This window comes from Juglans regia, chromosome 11 (genome assembly GCF_001411555.2).
Source record: "Juglans regia cultivar Chandler chromosome 11, Walnut 2.0, whole genome shotgun sequence".
Lineage (NCBI taxonomy): Eukaryota > Viridiplantae > Streptophyta > Magnoliopsida > Fagales > Juglandaceae > Juglans > Juglans regia.
In genome coordinates this window covers 2,748,109-2,768,833 of record NC_049911.1, presented here as the reverse complement: position 1 = coordinate 2,768,833, position 20,725 = coordinate 2,748,109, and the positions used below count along the sequence as shown (strand labels likewise).

The window sequence follows — 20,725 nt, the reverse complement described above, 5'->3', positions numbered from 1 at the left end:
CAATTGTAGAGCCTTTTAAAAGATTAGCTAGCGAATTACAAAATTCGTCGCCAAAAATTTTTATTTACAGCGATTTTTTTCGCTGCTAATAATACTAATTTCGCCGCAAATAACGTTGGGATTTCAGTCTTATTTGGCTGCGAAAAAGTATTTGCAGCGTTTTATATCGTTGCTAATACACAAAATATCGCTGCAAATATCTTGATATTATTTACAGCGCATTCAAAAATCGCCGCAAATAAGATAGGCTACTGAAAAAATTATTTGCGGCGAATACATGTCGCCGTAAAATGTTATTTGCGGCGATATTTATTCGCCGCAAATAATCTTCTTTGCTTAAAAATTATTTCCGGCGAACTATACTCGCCGGAAATGATTTCAGGTAATTAAAAAAAATTGCAGAAAACAGAATGAATAAAAAATACAATGCACATCCAACGAGTAAAAACTGCACAATCACATTTGGCCAACGAGTAAAAACTGCATTCATGAATTCATCGATGACAGCAACATACTCATCACCATCAAGACGATGTTCTTGAAGACCCAAATCTGGAAATAAAGTATAAATTGATCATCTATTTGAAGGGACTCATACATTCATGATGATGATCAGAAAAGAGGGGAGGGGCGATGTAGGTGAATTTATGGATGCAAGTGCACTTAATATGCAATACAAAGCAGGGTAAATAGACATAACCATGATTAAAAATCATTTTTTGCTTAAAAAATGGGGGCATGCATTTTTTAAGAAACATGGGTAGCAAGTCTGTTTTCTTGAACTAACTTAAAGTTAGCATGGTTGATGGTGAACAACTGCTTTTATGGGGGGGAAAATATATGGCACAACTACAATATCATCACCACAAATGGATGAAAAAGACTTACACAATGGGTCTTTTAGCAGCTTCTCAGTATTAGTTCCAACATCAATCATCACAGGAAGTACCTATTGATGGAATACAAAAAAGGAAAAAATTAATAAGTAACAAATCAATTACTTGGGCTTCACACTTAGTTGAGTTGAGTTGATCATTAAAGAATCAAAAGGAGAATAGAGGTCAAACAGGACTGTGGAAAACACATTATGTATCGAGCAAAAATAGAAAATGATCTCAGCACTGAACAATAATGTATCGAGCAAAACTTCAATACTGCACATCAGATTCAAGTATCTGGATATAAAAGTTCATTATTTAAATTTACATTCTGAAGATCTTTTAACTTTATTGAAGATCTTTATTGAAGCATTCTGAACCTGTGGGAAATGGAATGACTCACATAGTGTAATTTAAGAGAGTAGTCATGAGTGCTAAGGCATACATTGGCTACTTGTTAAGTGAAACTGGGTTTATAAGTGATTCTAAAATATTTACCAGCCTTTTTGAGGTTATAACATTGATATGGCTAGCGCTTTCCCTAGATTGTTATATCTGTTATTAGAACAACTCAGTGAGGCCAGCAATGCGATTCTAAAGCACTATATTGCTATGACTTTGATGAAATCGTCATGAATTTAAGAGGGAGATTTAGTAACACCTCATACCAATTATGCTAAAAAGAGATTTAGTAACACCTCAAGCCTCTGAGAACTAAAAAATAGAAGCAATTAAAATTGGTGTTGGAATTTTACAGCACATAAACAAAACACAAAGATTAGAACCAGTTCTCCCAACCTTAAATTCACAGCAATTGAGTCTTCCATTTCTTTTGTAGAGTCAAGAAGCCTTTCAGCCTGACCATGACAAGATTCACATCTGTAAACATAATTGATTTCTACTAGTTTAACACATAAAAATGGAGGCCTAAACATAATTGAAAAGTGATTCAAATAGAGGAAGAAGTATAGTTAAAACTATAGCAGACCCTTGTTGCTTAAACTGTACAACATGGAACAAAACAAGGCAGAAAATCATCTCACATCTTCAAGCAGTAGATTGCATGAATTATGCATGCTTCTACCTTCCCTCCACTTGGTTACACACCCAACTAAACAAGAAAATTTCGGAACTTGGAAGTGTGTTTGCTGCTATCTTTTTAGGTGCTAAACGTGAGCTAAGAGAGGGAAAAATGATGGAGTTTTAAACTAAACTGAACTTAGTCTTCCAACAAATGAAATTTAAGCCAAAGTTACAGCCTTGTAGAGTGAAGATATAAGCTAAAAATGAAGGTAAAACTGCTGCAGCACAAATGGAAAACATCACTTTGGCTGATATATTGAAGATTTGGGGCATTTATGAAAGTGGAATGGAACACATTAGCTCCAAAGGAAAGTAGAAGGCATTGCCATAATAAACAAGTGTCAAGAAAACCTACACAAAGGAACAAGAAACATATATCATATTCTTACAAGTGTCAAGAAAGCCTCGCTTTTTTTTTTTCCTTGGAAACATATATCATATTCTTACAACAACTTCATTGGGAATGACTTCATCCACCCACCTACACAAAGGAACAAGGAAACCTCACTGCTAAGCAATTCCCTCATCCATAAAACAAAACCATTCGATGAAATTGGCTTTTGCAGATCAGTAACTATGAGAAGGAATTGGAGGAGATGAAGCACATGACAAGACAAGAATTTGTGGCCTCTATTAGAAGGTGAGATATATATTGATCATGGCGTTATTAGCTTTCAAGAGTGAAATTTGACTCAGTAAAATCTTGGTATGTGGAAAAATCATGCAGACAAGATTTAACATGCCAACATTGCCCAACCCATTTTCTCTGTCTGGAAGATATTCATTCAGCTTCTCAATGTCTTCATAATGAACACATTATAGTTACATGCAGCATATGTGCTTGATGATCCCTAGAGTTATTTTATCGTTTCGAGAACAATTATCTGTTTCTTTTCTTGAGTTACTTGCAACTAAGTTCTACATTTTCTTCTATTGGTGATCAATTCCAGGAAGAGTAGTGGCTTTTCTAGGGGTGCATCCATGTATCGCGGAGTTACAAGGTACGTTACAAGAAAAGAGGCTCTCTAGTCTCTGTCTATCTCTCAACTTCTCATGACAACATATTTGAACAGGCACCATCAACATGGAAGATGGCAAGCAAGAATTGGCAGAGTTGCAGGAAACAAAGATCTTTATTTGGGAACTTTCAATAAGTCATGATCTTAGTATTTCTTCATTTAGGTGTATTGCTGATGGAAAATACCCACAACCCTCACTACAAGAAACTTACCCTTGCTTAGCCTAAACAGGACCACACTATATATTAATGTCAAACAGGACCAAAATGCCATATCCAGGTACATAATTTAATGCCATAGAATTAAATGACACAAATTTCAGCCACAAAAAAGGTTTATATAAATTGGTTTTGTTTCTAGAATGAAATAAACAGCCCACAAAAACTTGGTAGCACCCTTTTTTGGCAACGACAGTTGTTTAAATTTAGTTATGCCATGAAATAAAATTTGGTTTAGTAAGTCATCCCTGATGAATGAACCCCACATATGCATCAAAATGTATGCTGTCATCCAGAACTATATACACAGAATAATGCAACAATTGCCATCTATACCACATAAATATATGTGTGCACGTGTGTTCAGCCAACCAGTGATTTACATTTGTCAGACAACAAAATTTTCTGTTCTTTTTTTCTTTTTTTGGATAAGAAACCACAAGGCTTGTTTGTAGCCATGCCCAATAAATTTCATTTCGATAAAAATGAGAAAAGAACCAGTGCTGTGACAGTATGTTCATAGCAGTGATGATACTAAGTTATCTAAACCCAAATATTCTGAATTTAGTCCCCTTCTCAAAAGCGTACAGCCTTCAAGGAAAACTTCAGCACCATTCAACTGATTAGATTGTAAATGACTAATAAAACAAAAAAGAACTTGAAAAAATGAGAGAATACAATGGAAAAGCACTTACTACAACAATAGAAAATCAAAACCTTAAAATCATCCCTGAAATCAAAATCCTAATCTAGATTAAGCAAATCTACAAAATGCATACCAAGCTCTTGGGTTGCAAACAGAGCAAGGGAGGGCCTTGCGCTGCTGGACTGGCGACGGCGTCGACGTGAGGGTGGTGGCGAACGGCGCCCCTAGTGGCGGCAATATAAAGAAATCCAAGAGAGAGAGAGAGAGATCGGCGCGGGCTGGGGGAGAAGGAGGGGGTCGCCGTCGAGCTGAGGTGGCGGTGGCGTGGTGGGGTCGCTGGCGCCGGACTATGCTTACCGGCATGGGTTGTGCTCGAGAAAGGCTGAGTTAGGGAGAGAGAAGGGGAGGAAAGGGGGGGGGGGAACGCCTGGAGGGAAATTAATGGAGAAGAGCGGGCAATTTAATTTTATAACATATTTGCGGCGTCTTAATATCGCCGCAAATAACTAAAATCTCGCTGCAAATTAATGTAATGGTATATCAACGAAACTGAAATTCGCTGCAAATAAGTCTTGTTTGCAACCATTACTTTTGCGACGATTTTAAAATCGTTGCAAATACTCTTTTGTGGAGATTGTTAAACACAAAAATTGCTGCAACTAACCACTTTTGTAATTGCAGCGATTAACTAACCGTCGCAAAAAATGATATTACTTTTTCCGACGAATGTTTCGTCGTAAAAATTGATAATTCGCTGCAAAAGACCAATTTAGTATTAGCAGCGAATTTATTCGTTGGAAAAAGTATAAAAATCGCCGCAAAAGACTATTTTCCAACTTGATGGAAAAAATTAGCAACGATATAAAAAATCGCTGCAATTAAAGGTTATTGCGGCGATTTTATTTCCAACAGACATGAAATCGCCGCAAAAAGCCTTATTTCTTGTAGTGTCGGCTTTTGTTAGCAGTGGCTATATTATTTCTAAATAAATCACTACTTTGTCATCATGAGTACCCATTATATTTTAATGGCTGACACCCAAAATTACCCAAATCCCATATATATAGTCCATCGATCTTATCTCAATGAATTAGGAGTGTACGTGTATATATAATATGGTATGCAAGAAATTAGAGTACTAGGTTGGGTAATTTTGCATATTTAATACGTCAAGCTGTACGTACTCCTCAACCAATAACAAATCATCATTAAAGGAATAGGTTTCCTTATTTACTACGCGCTTCTTCCACAACTATTGTTTTGCTTTTTTTTATTTATGTGAGACAATGACATGCATGCATTTTCGCTTTCTTAATATTAGGTAGCGGTCGAGGACATGAAAAATAATCCATATGCACTGAATACAAACCGGCCGGTAAGCCTTTATAAAGGGCAAATTCTCATTTCCGGCCGTCCATGGGTGCAGGTTTCTCAGTGGGATTTTTATATGCAGCTTCTAACGCATGAGTACTACATATAGTTCTTTACATATTATTAATCTAAAACAAATTAATACCACATTAATATCCATTAGTTTTACTATTACAATTTACAGATGAGTGATGCATGTCTGCAGACTCTCTCTGGTGGATTGATAATAAAGTAACATTGTATTGAAAGTTATTAGACTTCCTAATTATACAGTAGCTAGTACTGCATGCATTCCACATTTTGTAATAAAGTCGAGACAACTTACGACATCATACACTTTGGTTTTTAATTTAATTCTTTGGGTGCGTGGCATATGATCATCATGTCATTAATTGTACCCAGTACTACCAGCTGATCTACATGATGAACATGTAGTATTGTCTATATATATAGAGGGTGCGCCTCATGATATATATGGCCGAACACATCTGTGAGATTAATCTGCAGTGTGGCCGCAGCAAGGATAATGCATGCATGCATGCATGAGATGAGAGCTTCATTTCTTGCCGCTCCGATTTTTGGCCAAATTAAGCCCATGGATCGTGAAGAATCTGCAGGGATAATTGCATATATGGGATCGATGATGATGATGATCATGAGAGCTAGACGTAGCTTTCTTTCACTATCCATGGATCTGGCCACATAACCGTGGAGGTAACTATCCTATCCAACCTTGGGACTGCCACGCATCCGTTTGGATAACTCATGAGGTCTTATTCTATTTATATATATATATATATATATATATATATGTATATATATGTGTATATATATATATGTATGTATATATATGTGTATATATATATATATATGTATGCATCTGGTTTGTGTTTATCATGTCTAGGTATCATGATCCTTACTAGAATTTGAATATCATGTCTGTTTTTGTCCAACTTCAACATCATTCAAAATAAGTCGGTGCGAAATGGGGAATGGACCTTTTTTCTCTGCCTATATAAAGCTAGCTAGCTGCATGCCTTCAGGCGGCCATGATATCCATCGACTATCTAGCTATTTGCCTAGTACACCGTATCCATCAACTATCTTGCCTAGTGCACCATATCCATCGACAAGCTTGCCTAGTATAGAAATATATTAAGAATTTTGAAATCGCGGAATGATGGAAGTGCGCACTTTGTTAATGCTCTTGCTCTGCGTGTTAATTGATCTTGTTGGGGTTGGTCATGATCATCAGGTGATTGCTTATGATTATATATTTTGTATGTGTGGTCGAGTGTTTGCTAATTATCTTAATTATCATCAGTTTGTGCAGCTGACAACTGATTCTAAACTCGTACAAACCATGAATCGAACTTGGCCTAGCCTGATCAACAAAATACCAAACGAAAAGCTTTGGAGGGCTCAATGGACTAAACATGCAGGCACCTGCACCACCTACACTCAAGACAATTATTTTCGAGTGGCTTGTATTAAGGCCACCTTTCTTGGAAACATAACTGCATCCCTAGAAGCAGAAGGCCAGTTTACATATATTTTATTAATCACATTGCTTTCATTATTATTGGTTTATTGTTATTATTATTATTACTACTACAACAACTACTGATCATGCAGTACTAGCACTTATTCAATTTATTTATTTTTCTATTTCTAATTCAGGGATTGATCTTGGCGGGACTTCATCCCTTATAATTTATTATAGGAGGGTGATTGAGGCTCAGTTACATCTAATCCTCAACTTTGCCTGCCACAAGGATGGCAATGGGACTCCACAACTCCTTCAAATTCGATTTTGCCTAGACAAGGCTGGATTGAAAGTCGAAATGTTTAGGCAATCTCGCGTTTTAAATACCATGAGCTATAATAACATATATGCTAGAATCCGTTTGGTTTACAAGCATGCTCTTTATGATATTAATTGGCAAACAATATTGGTGTTCCAATTGAATTAGTTGGGATAATAGACCCTTTTTACCTCAAAGTCATCGTTTGTTCTCTCTTTTTCCCGAATCATGTACCTAAATAATTGTATACATTTTGCCTAATCACTACAAGAAAAATAGGTTTTTGTGATCAATTTATTACAACCAAAAGACTTTTCACAACCAATTTTAATTGTAAATAGTCATTTCGCTAGAATTAACTGGTCGTAAATAAGCAGTTTTCTTGTAGTGAATCAAGTATTATGTAGTAGTTTATAATTGAATAAATCATTTATGGGTGTGCAAAATCAATCAAACTCTTGCAAACCTATTGCTCTGAAAATTGATGATACTGAGTGCGTGAAAATGAAAAAAAAAAAAAAACTAAGTTGAGCCTCCATCTAGCTAGCTATCACCGACCGCACATAACAAAATGCAAACTGCATCGAACAAGCTGCAAGTTTTAGCTAGCCATATTTACACATAGGTATATATGCCTCGGGAACCCTCGATTTATAAAGACAATTAATAACACTTAATGTGCAAGCTCCTTCAAATTGGGCAGAGATTTCATATATAGTCAACATGGGGAAGGGGCACCCATAGTGGATACCCCTTCCCCGCCTTTCCCTTAGCCAGGGATTATAAAGTGGCTTTATTCCTTAATGGCTGGGCATTTAAACCCAATTGAGATTTATAAATTGGAGTTTGTATATATAGCCCCTCTCCCTTAGTGTAACACACGAGGTTTGTAGCACAAGAAATCTCTCTCTCAATGGATGTGTCTCTATTGATGGAGCACTTTGGCTGTGGAGTTTGAGATTGTTTCTCTAGTCTTACCACGTAGTACACTTTACCATAGACCATCGACGAAGATGTCGGACCAACAACAATCATGGAAGAAATCTGTAGAACAACCACACCCGATCTAAGATTTGTCGCTTGAGGTAAACACTTATGCTATGTATCCCTGTTTAAGAATTTCTAACATTCGTATCCAAGCCTACTTCGGTAGTTCCTGAGTTAGATTATGATCTACTCTGTGATTTGTTTTTATTGAAATATTTTTCGCATGTGATGAGAGAATTTTTTTTCTCCCTTGATAACCATGGATGTCGGTGTTGGGCCACACAAGGCGGAAACTTCATGCGGAGAAGTAATGTGGACCATCAAACCTGAGGTGGTGCAATTGAGGTGTAGCTCACACTAGATGCTATTGAACACAACGAAGTGCCGCGTTAATCTAAGAGAGCATGTAAAGGTGCTACGTACACCTCAGTGTGACATGCACTTGAAAGTGGTTGCTCCATAATGCACCATCAACCTGAGGGGTTGCGGCACCAGGTGCTGATGCCGCAGACCAAGCGGGGGTAGTACACCGTGTTGCCACGGTGCGCATCAGACCCATGAGCGCGAGACGATGAATAATGCACTGGTGTAGAGCACCTAGGGTGCCTCGCAACGAGCTCGATCTGTTGCTTGCTGAGTTGTGGCACAGTGGCGATGCAGCAAACAAAGGTGCAACAAGCCCCTCACTACGATTCAACCACCCCTACAGGCAGCAAAGTCGGACACAAGGCCGATGCGACAGTCTCTGCCTTACACATACTTGTACGTGTACTATGCTACAGGTGGCAGGCAACCAATATCTTGGGCACCAAAGCGTGACGACAGCGCACACTGGTATGCAGGTGCCGCACTGCCAACTGCCAGAACGTGGTGGTGCTAACAAGAACCAGCGCCACAAATTGTTGCCTGCCATGAAGGGCGGAGCCCCACGGAGTGGCGCATCTTTTAAAATACATTACTAAAATTTATTTTTTCTATTTTACAAATTAACTTTTAAATTACATCATAAATCAGTTTATTTATTTTTCTTTATATAATTTAAATATTATACTTTTTAATATTTTTTTTCATTTCAAATATTTTCTCTAACTACTAATAATATACTCATATCTTTTGATATTTACAATATCTTCTTATATACAATGTGATAATTATGTTTTATTTTAATTTAACTCAAATTTATAAACTAAACCAAAATTTAAATTTATAAAATTTGAAAGATGAGAGATTTCATCTACCCAAGAAAAAAGATGCTCCAAAATCCAAAATCTACCCTAAATATTAGACCATCCACAAATCTGTCCAAGAAAAAACCACTCGAAAAGGGAGAAAGCTTGAGCTTAGGAATTTACCTCAGGAACTAGATGCTTGAGATGTGTTGTTTTTTGGCACTTTGCAATCGTTGCCTCCTTTTGGATTGAAGAGTAGAACTAGTCTTGAGAGGAAGTGAAGATGGCACGCGAAATATATTGGGGCTGAAATGAAATAATCTCCCTGCAGGGAAGAAAGAAGTAGAAAGTGTAACGCCCAGTCCTGCAGGGATCGAAAAGTTACTCCCTATAACTTAAAACTCACAATTCATCAGTATATTTATAGACTCCAAAATATAACATCATCAGAATACTACAAAGTCTCTTAATAAAATCTGCCACTTCTCGGAAATCTTTTATGAGTAATCCACTATGCTTAAATAATCATCTTACCGATGCTCCATAATCCTGATTCTTAGCTGGTCTATTCAAAAATCATTTGAAAAATAATTTGAGATAAGGGGTGAGTTATCAACAACTCAGTAAGCAGATGATATATACTAGTGTGTAAACATGAGTATTTTCACAGAGTTCAGAATGCATAAACAAAACATTTCAGTATCAATATGCAAATCTAAAAAAATACATATTATTAGAAAATCAGAGCGACTTTTCAAATATTTCATATTCAGAAACCAACTTTTCATATTCAAAGACTCCTTTGGCACAACATGCCTGAACAATTTCGTCTTATCATATCATATCAGAACAAAGACCATGTTTAACTCCCACGGTAGGGTTGTGCATCCTGCGGAAAGCCAAACAGAACATAAATCACCGTGTTACCAAAGCGATTGATTCAAAACAGAAAACCACTATTATATCCTGTGGCGGGCCAGAGGTCACTATTATCTCCCGTGACAGGGCCAGAGGTCACTATTGTATCCCGTGATAGGGCCAGAGGTCACTATTATCTCCCATGATAGGGCCAGAGGTCATTATTATATCCCGTGACAGTGCCACATATAAGAGCAAAACAGAATCAGAATCACCATATCAGAGTCAGAATCAGAGTCAGAAAGTCATGCCAAAGGTTTTTCAGATGCCACATCATAATAGAGTACAGAACAGAACAGAATCAGATCACAAAACATACTTTATGCACAAAATTTCATATTCGCTCTCTTTTCAAAATTCAGAAACAGAATGTCAAAAATAAGCTCATGTCTACACTAGTCATGACAGAAAATACTTTATTCTTAAACAGAATCTCATGAGTAATGCAGAACAAATATCTGAGGTTGTTTTCAGATTTCTTTTCATAACAAAACATGCACATTTTCCAAGAAAGACCTCAGTTCATTTTATTTTAATGCAAAGTCTAGCATAGGAACCCTGCTTACCTGGACTTCTTAACTTTTTAGAATTTTTCTCAAAAATGCCGAACAAATATTAATCGTCACCGATAAAATAATCACGTAACTTCCATAAATTTTCAATTAATCACACATTTCGATATTCAATCCTACGCTTCTAAAATAGACTATCAAATTCCTCAAAACTTAAAATCCTCATAACCTTAAAATATCATCATTTTCTAAGACCATCAATATCCACTTAATCGAATTCATACTAAAGAAGAAAATTTATCGAATAAGTATTATGATAAATATAGAACTCAATAAAAATTAATATTCAAAATATCTAAATTGCCAACAATATTTTATAAATAAAAAGAATACACTGGTTACTAAACTTTTCCTAAAATAATTCATGAAAAACTCACCTCTTATGAAAAATAGATTTACTTACTTTAACTAACAATATTATCAAAATACAATATAATATTTATTAAAACTTAAAACAAAATCCTATTTAAATATAAACTCAACACAAAAAAAAAATACTTCTCAGCCGAAAACTCAAACCATGAACTTTCCATATATATATTAGGTTAAAACTAGTAAGTGCCCAAGTTAAAACTTTACTTATAAATACACACACACACACACACACACACACACATATATAAACACCCTAAACGTAAAACAAACAATAAACATACAACATAATAAAAGAAAAACATGTAGCGGCAGCAGGGACTCACCGAGATGGTGAAGTGCGACGGCGCGGTGTATGACGGGAGGTGGTACACTCGATGGCTATGAACTGAACGAGAAAGAGAGAGAGAGAGAGAGAGAGAGAGAGAGAGAGAGAGAGCTAACAGGAGAGAGAGAGCTAACAGGAGAGTAAACTAGACGTGAGAGACAGAAAACAGAGAGGGAGATTACCGTGCGGTGGGGTGGCAAGAGGTGGACCTGGGGTGACTGAAAACTTCACCGGTGGTTTCTGGAGCTGCAACATGAAGGAGCTCTCAGTGGTGGGTATGGCAGCGGTTTAAGGTGGCTGAAAGCTGCTCTGCTTTTGGATACAAAAACAGAGAAAATCGAAACTTGCAGAAGAGGCTACGGGACGATAGGCGGCAGCTTCGTGTGGCTGCCGATGGAGGCTTGAAGGGGTCGGTTCTGCTTCGAGTTAGTGTTTTCCGACGTGCAAGGGGCCAGCCGTGTGGGTTGCGGCGTGGAAGGCTTGGCAGTGGGACTGCCCTTCGGTGGTGGTTGTTCGGTTTCTCGTGGGGCTTGGACAGTGCTATCGCACGGTGGTTCGTGTGTTTTGGGCTGGGTTTGATCGAGGCAATGGCTGGGATGCTGCGCAGCGGCTGGTCTTCAAGCGGTTGTGAGGACGTGCACTGAAGTTGGACGGTGGGAGGGCATGCAACGCTGCGGTTGCTGTCTGCGTGGGGAGGAGTTTCTAGCGGCGGCAGTTTGGGTAAATTCTCATTGCTTGGGAAAAACATATGCATCTATATATAAATGAGGTGAAACCCTAGGGAGACAAGAGAGACGTGTGTGTGCAAGCATGCCGTGAACGAAAGCGTGTGTATGCATGCCGTGGATGAGAGGCAGACCAAGGGGAAAAAGAAAAAAATAAAAACAGAAAGAAAAGAAAACAAAATTAAATCTGGTGTTTAAAAACAAAAATAAACATGTGAAGAAAAATATAATAAAATAAATGAACTAAAAATAAATAAATAAATAAAAAATAGAGTTTGGTTGGGTCCGGGTGTTACATTCATAGATATTTGATATATTTTTAGTATCCAAACGAGCCCTAAATTTCTATTATTAACATGTTCAGCAAATAGTTATGCCACATGAATATTCTTTTCCTGAAAATATTTTTGGCATGTTTGTCTAATATTCCATCATTTTGAACATGTACTTACTATTAATTTAGGCATTTTATTTATGCTCTAAGTTGCCTATATTGTTATTTTTTGTGAATAATGGAATATTATTGGGCTAAATGCCATTGCACGTAATTGTATGAGATCATTTTATCAATAATATTTGTTAGGTTAATTTTAGAAATTGATCTTCAAATTTTTTGGAATGTGATAAAGTACATGATCGATCAAGTAGCTTAAGTATGTATAGTCCATACTTATGATGGGTCCAAATGGATTTCTTCAATCTACGAAGAAATAGTTTTTTGTATGTGACTAACTCGATAGATTGCTTATCCTAGTAGAACTATGGTTGACATTGATTTGAAATTAATTTCCTATATGATCTAAATTTGTGCAAAAATTAAGTTAAAATTAATAATTTGACATTTTAGCTCAAGAGATTATTAAGAAGCTTAAAGAATGCTCGATCTTGCAATGTACGTTAATTATTTTTATTCTAACTTATAAGAATAATTTACTATAGTAGATTGAAGAATAAGAAAAGATTGAGTAAGTAAGAAATAAAGATATATCATTACTTAGCTACTAAAACGTCACAAACTATATTTATTGCACAAAGTGTTTTTTTCTTTTAGAGCTTTTAATGCGATATTGGTGAAGTTTATACATAAACTGATTGACTTTGTAATCTTATTTCTGAAATGGAGAAATGATACACTAACATATGTTCTTGGGGCATAAGATGATGGGTGCGTGACTTGAGAAATTGATCATTTTTTCGCTAATGAGATCTCTCTCCTTTACTTAGAAGAATTAATAAGAAAAGGTAATATGAGCATTTTCTACATTAAATCCCTATATATGCACACTAATATTTCTAAGGACATAAATAAAAAATCGCCTCATCATATAAATGAGATTCGAAAGAGAAAATTCTTTTTCTTAAAATTTTTTAGTAAAATATTTTTTCCCGATTGCAATCATATGAGTTATATGATGAGAGCAAATATCTTTCAATGTTATAAGTTGCTGAGAGTGGAGTTATAAGTAAATTATAGCACAAGACAATTGTTACAATATCACACTTGGGCTGATATATTATGGGGTTGCAGCCTTAATGCTTAAATGTCATCTATAGATCAAGTTCATTCACCTTTTATTAAGGCCAAGTGACTGTGTGATTGTTTTGTACAAAGTGATTTCAATTAAGATGAAAATATGAAATATCTAAGGTTGAGTATTTCTTGTTAAATCAAGAAAATTACTCATATTTTTGGCTTGGCTGGGGTATTGTGGATTTTATTAATGCTTGATTTGTTGATATAATGTTTTATCTTGCATTACCTTAATATTAATATTTTTGAAATCTTCATAAAAGTTCATCGAAAACAGTCGAAGTAATTCACCAATTAGTGGGACGATACCTTTGCATGATGATATACCACTAGTTATGGTGGTTCTAAAAAATTTACTAAAATATAAGATTCTCATAATTAGCATTGCAGTAATATAACAATATTTTCTTGTCATTTAGATACTAGAATGGAATATTTGTAATATGTGTTCTGCTAATAAACGTATTGAACTCACATAGTAGGAGTCCCAAGATAGAATTCTAGATTCATTTCACTTATATGATCCAACATATGGTTGTTGATCTTATCAACAAAAGAAAATTGAAGTGGATAGAAGTATAAATCCATCTCTTTCCACTAATTAAGCTGACTTTAGATAAACATTTATCGCAAATTTGTTGGAACTTTTATGGAATGAATTAAATAGTTGACTCTCATAAGATGCAAAGTATTTTGAGCGCATGCCTATTACTTATACTATTTTGATACAAAAAAAGATAGGGGTGGCATTATGTCACTACAAGGGACAATACTTTTACCAGCGATACATTTTCGCTGGTACAACCCATGTTTATGCCGCCTTACACCTACACCAGCGATTTCAATCTCGCTGGAATTTCGCCGATATTAAAGCCCCATATTAGATCTACTCCAACGGAAGCCAAAATTCGCCGTCATTGCATTTTGTTTCCCAGCAAAATTTTTTCGCTGCCTCTAGATCATATAATCGCCACAATTTGAAGAGACGACACTGCCATTAATCGTTGGGAAAAAATCCTTCAAGCGATATCTCTTCGTCGCCAAAAAGTGAAATATCGCCGGTAATTTCCTTTAGCCGCGATATTAATAAATCGCCGTTAAATAATTAACTATTTTAAAATGCCAGTTCTAGCGATAAAATTTCGCTGGTAATTCCCCTTTCCCTTCCAGATCATTTCTACAGCGATATTAACATCGCTGGGATTGAGTTGTTCGTTTGGAAACCCTTTCGCCGCGCTACTAAAATCGCTGCTAAATATAAAATTATAGCGATTCTAAAATCGCGGGAAAATTAGAATTTCGTTAGAAACTTATTTTGCGGCGATACAATAATTGCCGCCATTTAATACTAACAGCGATTTTTTGTTCGCCGGAAATTGATTTGTTCCTTAAGTGCACTCAGTTCCAGCAATCATAAAGACGCCGTAAGAGATCCAGACCGTTTGTAAATTTACTAGCGGCGAGAAATAAATCGCCGGTATTGCAATGTTTGCAGCGATTTGAAGATCGTTGGTAGTGGCCCCTTGCGTCTGCTTAATGAATTTACCGGCAAAAAAATTCGCCGCTACTGACCTTAAAATCGCCGGGAAAATTGAATTCAGTGGGAACCATTTGACCTCATTTTCTTACTAGGCCTGGTTTTTGGTTGTTCCTAAATGCAATATGGTATCCGACTTCTACTACATTCATTCAAGTATTCAACCAACAATGCATGCAAGTAATAAATACTCATCCAAACTCATATGTATTTATACACTAGGGTGGTGTATTATATTCTCATATCAAGTACAAATTGGGCTACATCTAGTATAATAAATAACCACGACGGTCATAACAAATCAAGTTGCCACTAGACTATCCACCCCAATTTCCACTACCAAGTTCCACAACTCTATTTAAGTGGGATCGTTCATCAGCATTAGCACCCAACAACCAAGCATATCGTCTTCGACTTGGGGGTACGCTGCGTCAAAAATATATATTGCGCAACACTTCTCATACTCTTCATCCGTGTATTTGTCAATATCAACAAACTGCACAACATTAAGGAAAACAAAAAAAATTAGTTATGAGTTTAATCGAGATAGTTTTGATTACATTATGACTAGAAGAACAACCAATGAAATTTGAGATTGAAAACTATTTGAACAGTATCAAGGACGTTAGTGTTGAACTTGGTATTCGGGATTGAGTTCCATTTGAAATTTGTGTATTGACTGTAATTAAATGAGGTGCGCCCATTGCTTCTATAATATAGTTTGACTGCTCCGTTAGTATATGTCATTTTATAGTTACAGTTTTCCTACTATGAATCTTTATTGTACTATGGCTTCTAGATCTTCCACCCCAATTCGATCTAATTCAAGGGAATGGAGGAGTTTCGGCAGTGAGGCATTCAAGTGGCGTTCCGTCCGTCGCAAACAGGAGTGACCATCGGCATAAGCAAGAGATGGAAGGTAGGTTTGGTGTTTGGCGAGTGGGTTTTTCGTATTTCTTGGGTTTTGTCGAAGTGGAGAAGAACAGGCCGTGGGGCGGAAATGTTTGGGGAGAAATTTACGTATTTTCATCTTTTGCCGCCCCAGAATCAATCCCGGCGTAAATTTTTTTGTCGCAACAAGTTAAAACATTTTGCAGCGCACAAAGTCGTTGCTAAAACATTCACAATCGCCGTAATTAACAAATTAATTGAAGTCCTGTACTGTTTCGTATTAAAACATGAGGCGAGTTTAAAATCGCTGTTAATAATGTCCATTGGCAGCGAATTTTTTTGCAGCAATTTATGAATCGTCGGTAAAGGACATATTTCTTGTAGTGTGTGATATGACCTATTAACCTAACATGAACACAACACGATAATAACGGATTTCGGTTTAGTCTTAATGGGTTCGGGTCAAAACGGATTGACTCGTTAAGACACGATTGCTTAACGGGTTGAGAATGGGTCAACCCATTTTGGTCCGTTATGATCTGTTAAGAAAGCTAAGGTTACAAATATACTCTTATACCTAAAAGTAAAATTATTGAAATTTTAATTTCAATATTTTTATTGTTTGGATTTTAATTTTGAACTTGTAGTTAGTTTTATATTTTTTATAGATATTGTGATTTTAACATTTATATAAAATTATCCTAAACTTAATCAGGTCAAACGGGTTAATTTTGGGTCTATTCAATCCATTTACATAAACGAGTTGAAACAGGTCGAGTCGAGTTGTGTTAATCTATTTGGTAGTATTCACTAATGGGTCAAAACGGACCCGTTATATTAATTAGTCGTGTTAGGGTTTGAGATTTTAACACGATAAGCTTAACGGGTCGTGTTTAGGTTGACCCATATAGTGTAATATACATGCATTGACACGACACGAATACGACCTATTAACACGATTTGACAACCCTAAAAAAAAATATAAATGTTGCTAGTAGTATATATTTTCATGCGGCCTAAACCAACAATTTATTATGAGAAGATATCAACCGGAAGCGAATCCAAGTATATCACTATATATATAATTGATCTTACGTATTTCATGATGCCATTGATCAATTAATCCTTTTGTTATATTAAGAAATTGTAAAGAAAAAATGAATTAAGTAGGTCAGGCATGAGTAATACGTATCTTGAGGGAAATACTAGAGCATGCATATATGTTAGGTACTGATTTTGTGTCTGCGCGCATCATGTAGTGGTTAATATATAGCATTCCTTTCTATATAATATTAATTACAGTAACCTAAGAATTCTGCCGATTTGCTAATTAATTGTGGTGTTTTGGGTATGGGTAAAACAATATTATTAATTAATTAGAATCTCTCCGGAAAAGGTGAGTACAATCTTTTCACAACACTCAAAATTAATCACCATTTTTTCTTTTTATATATAAGTCGATCAATATCTCTACATAGAGAAAATTATTCATACGCCATCAAATTGCCAGCTATTAATATAAGAATGGCCAGCCATAAATGCAACTATATATAATTATTCTGTATGGTAATTAGCAACGATCATGAAATGGGGGATTCGGGAACACGTCGAGGGAATGCCTTTATGAGCATAAATATCATTAACGTTGGGTGATTTTGCACATTTATTACGCCAACTTCTCATTTACTTTTCACACCTCTTGGCTTTATAATAAGAAGATGTACATACTCATGCTTCATATTGCGCACACTAGTGATCAAGCTTGCAATCAAGTAAAGAAACCAATCTGATGAACAACAACAACTTTCCAGACGACTTGGTGTTACAGATTCTGCTATGGCTGCCCGTTATTTCTTTATTACGATTCAAGTGTGTCTGCAAATCCTGGTACGCCTTCATTTCAGATCAAACCTTCATCTATAAACACCTCCTCCACACTCAATCCCCTTCCAACAGGAACAAGAATGCCCTTCTTCTCGTTAACCGGCGTGATAAAATCACCTCCAAACTTGTCGTCTCCACACTTTCTTACGAAACTCTCCAAGTATCCTCCGCATAGGTACCGCTACCTTCACCATATTCTGGAATTATGGACAAGAGAGCACAGATGTATATCGTGGGCTCCTGTAATGGTCTCGTTTGTCTTCACGATAACAGCAGTTGGAATAATACTCTATTATGGAACCCTGCAACTAAAGAAACAAAGGTTGTCCCCATATCAAACATGCCCCGCCTTTCTGCCGACTATGATTTTGTCGTCCTTAACGGCATCGGGTTTGGTTTTGATGCCAAAACTCACGACTACAAGATAATCAAGAATTTCTGACTCTACGAACACGACTCTTACTTAGATCCATACTTTCCGATAATCTGCATGTACCATAGTGAGGTATATAGCTTAAGAACCAATTCTTGGAGACAAATTGACAGCGTCCCTTGTCATATTTGGGATTCTACTAGAGGTATGAGGACAAACCAGAATGGAATAGGTACTTGGTGGGCAACGGGTAATGATGATACAAATTGGCAAGGTATTTTGTCATTTGACATAACCAATGAGGTATTCATAAAAACTCCGCTGCCGGATGGTAGCGATATAGGGTATGCTAATGATAAATATCTAGAATATTTCTTGTTGAATGAATTGGTTGCTTTGGGTATTTCTTGGAAAGCTGTAGTCGAAGAGGGGTCGCAAATGTGGTGGGATATATGGTTGTTGCATGAATATGGGGTTACGGAGTCTTGGACAAAGCTGTTTAGGGTTGGCCCTCTTACTGGAGTTTTTCAACCATTAGAATATTGGAGGAATGACATTATATTCTGGGAAAAAGATGATGGACAACTAGCCTTGTATGACCCTTCTACCAAAGAGATGACGAATCTTCAAATTGGTGGAGAATTACTCTCGTTGCAGATCATTCCTTACACGGAAAGCCTAGTTTCTATAAGCGGAGCAAATGATATATTATGAATAACAGAGCAATTGTGAAAAGCGTTAGAATATGTTTAAAGCAAACGTAGTATGTACCGGAGATAAGAGTGAAGAGAATTTTATGATTAAGGAATTGGCCTGAGCACAAGTGTTCTGCATGCACTTAAATCTTTCTTTTACATGATCTTCTTGTCTGCATGTGGTGTTTCTGTCTATACATTAATAGCATAATAACATTAATTGTATGACTGAATGAAAACTACGTACAGAGAATGTTTTTTAAAACAGTATGGCAAATTCTTCTCAATAAATTAGCAAATGCCATCTTAAATGTTTTGGAAAATATTTCTTTAAAATACAAACAATATAATAATCTATCATGTAGTACGTACCACCAATTACAGCCTCTATCACACCCTGTGTTCTAGATACTGAAACCAACACAACCTTGTATTGTCTTCTCTGTTAGATTGGGTTTAAATTTCTCAATCTGGGCTGTGATATAAGACTTCAACCCTATTCACTATTTATTTAACTAATGTTGTGAATTCTTACACACTCACAGAGTTCATCTCTAACAAAATAAAAAGATTAGTGTATCTGACTAAATTAATTTGTTCTTTTATCTTATAAGGCACATGCAACTCGATCCCATTTAAGTGCATTAATGGGGCCAAACCCACCTATAATCCGCAAAATTTATATTATTTTCTTACAGTATAATCATGTAGTGCTTTCACGTACACTATTATAAGATGTCATCTCAATTATATTTAGTGTGTAAATAAATAATGACAATTATATAACATGTTGCGATAGGATAGGAGTGCTACATCATACATACTAATCTAGGAGTAGGGGTGCTATCCGCACCCCCCAAAAGAGGGGCCCCTGTCCCTCCCTCGCATGCACTGGGTGCAATAGTTTGGGCCTCCACTCCGCCCCCAATCCAAATTGAACCCTTATGAAACCCTAATCAAACCTAATCAATATAAAAAAAAAGTTCAAACACAATCAATAACATCCCTCACAGCATACAAAACAAAATCTCCATCTTAAGACTATTCCCGGGCATACCTAACCAGGGTTATGACCCGGACCGGAACTCGGATGAGACTAGCTTGGAAACCCAAAAATTCGGGTTGGGCTATACTTGATTTATATATATATATATATATATATATATATAACTCTATATTTATTACGGTTTTTTCAAGAATTGAATTGTGGTTCTAAAAATTTTACTAAAATATAAGATTCTCATAATTAGCATTGTAGTAATATAACAATATTTTCTCGTCATTTAGAGACTAAAATAGAATATTTGTAATATGTGATCTGCTAATAAACATATTGAATTCACATAGTATGAATCTCAAGATAGAATTTTAGATTCATTTCACTTATTTGATCTAACATGTAGTTGTTGATCTTATCAACAAAAGCAAATTGGAGTGGATAGAAGTATAAATCCATCTCTTTCTACTAATTGAGCTTACTTTAGATAAACATTGATCGCAAATTTGCTAAAACTTTTATGGAATGAATTAGATGGTTGACTCTCATAAGATCACGCAAAGTATTTTGAGTGCATGCCTGTTACTTGTACCATTTTGGTACAAAATAAAAGTATGAATGCAGCTATATATTTAAGGTCTTTTGCGGCGATTTTTTCACTTTTTACGACTGAGAAATTCACCACAAATACTAAATTGGTCTTTTGCAGCGACTTGTGACTTTTTG

At 36.1% G+C, this 20,725-nt stretch overlaps 1 protein-coding gene and 2 long non-coding RNA genes across 3 annotated transcripts; 2 read left to right on the top strand and 1 right to left on the bottom strand.

Moving 5' to 3' along the window:
- Positions 1–423: 423 nt before the first annotated feature.
- Positions 424–1,762, bottom strand: LOC109018875. Its single transcript, XR_002000668.2, has 3 exons — positions 1,677–1,762; positions 889–949; positions 424–552 (listed from the first exon to the last, which is right to left on the bottom strand). It is a non-coding gene; the product is annotated as an uncharacterized LOC109018875 (long non-coding RNA).
- Positions 1,763–2,529: 767 nt separating this feature from the next.
- LOC118349833 lies at positions 2,530–3,111 on the top strand. Its single transcript, XR_004802765.1, has 3 exons — positions 2,530–2,601; positions 2,912–2,962; positions 3,035–3,111. It is a non-coding gene; the product is annotated as an uncharacterized LOC118349833 (long non-coding RNA).
- A 15,403-nt stretch (positions 3,112–18,514) lies between these two features.
- On the top strand, positions 18,515–19,021 carry LOC108981173 (F-box/kelch-repeat protein At3g06240-like). The gene has a single exon (XM_035695612.1). The coding sequence runs from the start codon at positions 18,515–18,517 to the stop codon at positions 19,019–19,021; it is 507 nt and encodes a 168-aa protein (XP_035551505.1).
- The last annotated feature ends 1,704 nt before the right edge of the window (positions 19,022–20,725 follow it).

Coding starts and splice junctions, on each gene's coding strand:
- LOC108981173 (XM_035695612.1), top strand. CDS start 18,515: ATGAGGACAAACCAGAATGGAATAGGTACTTGGTGGGCAACGGGTAAT.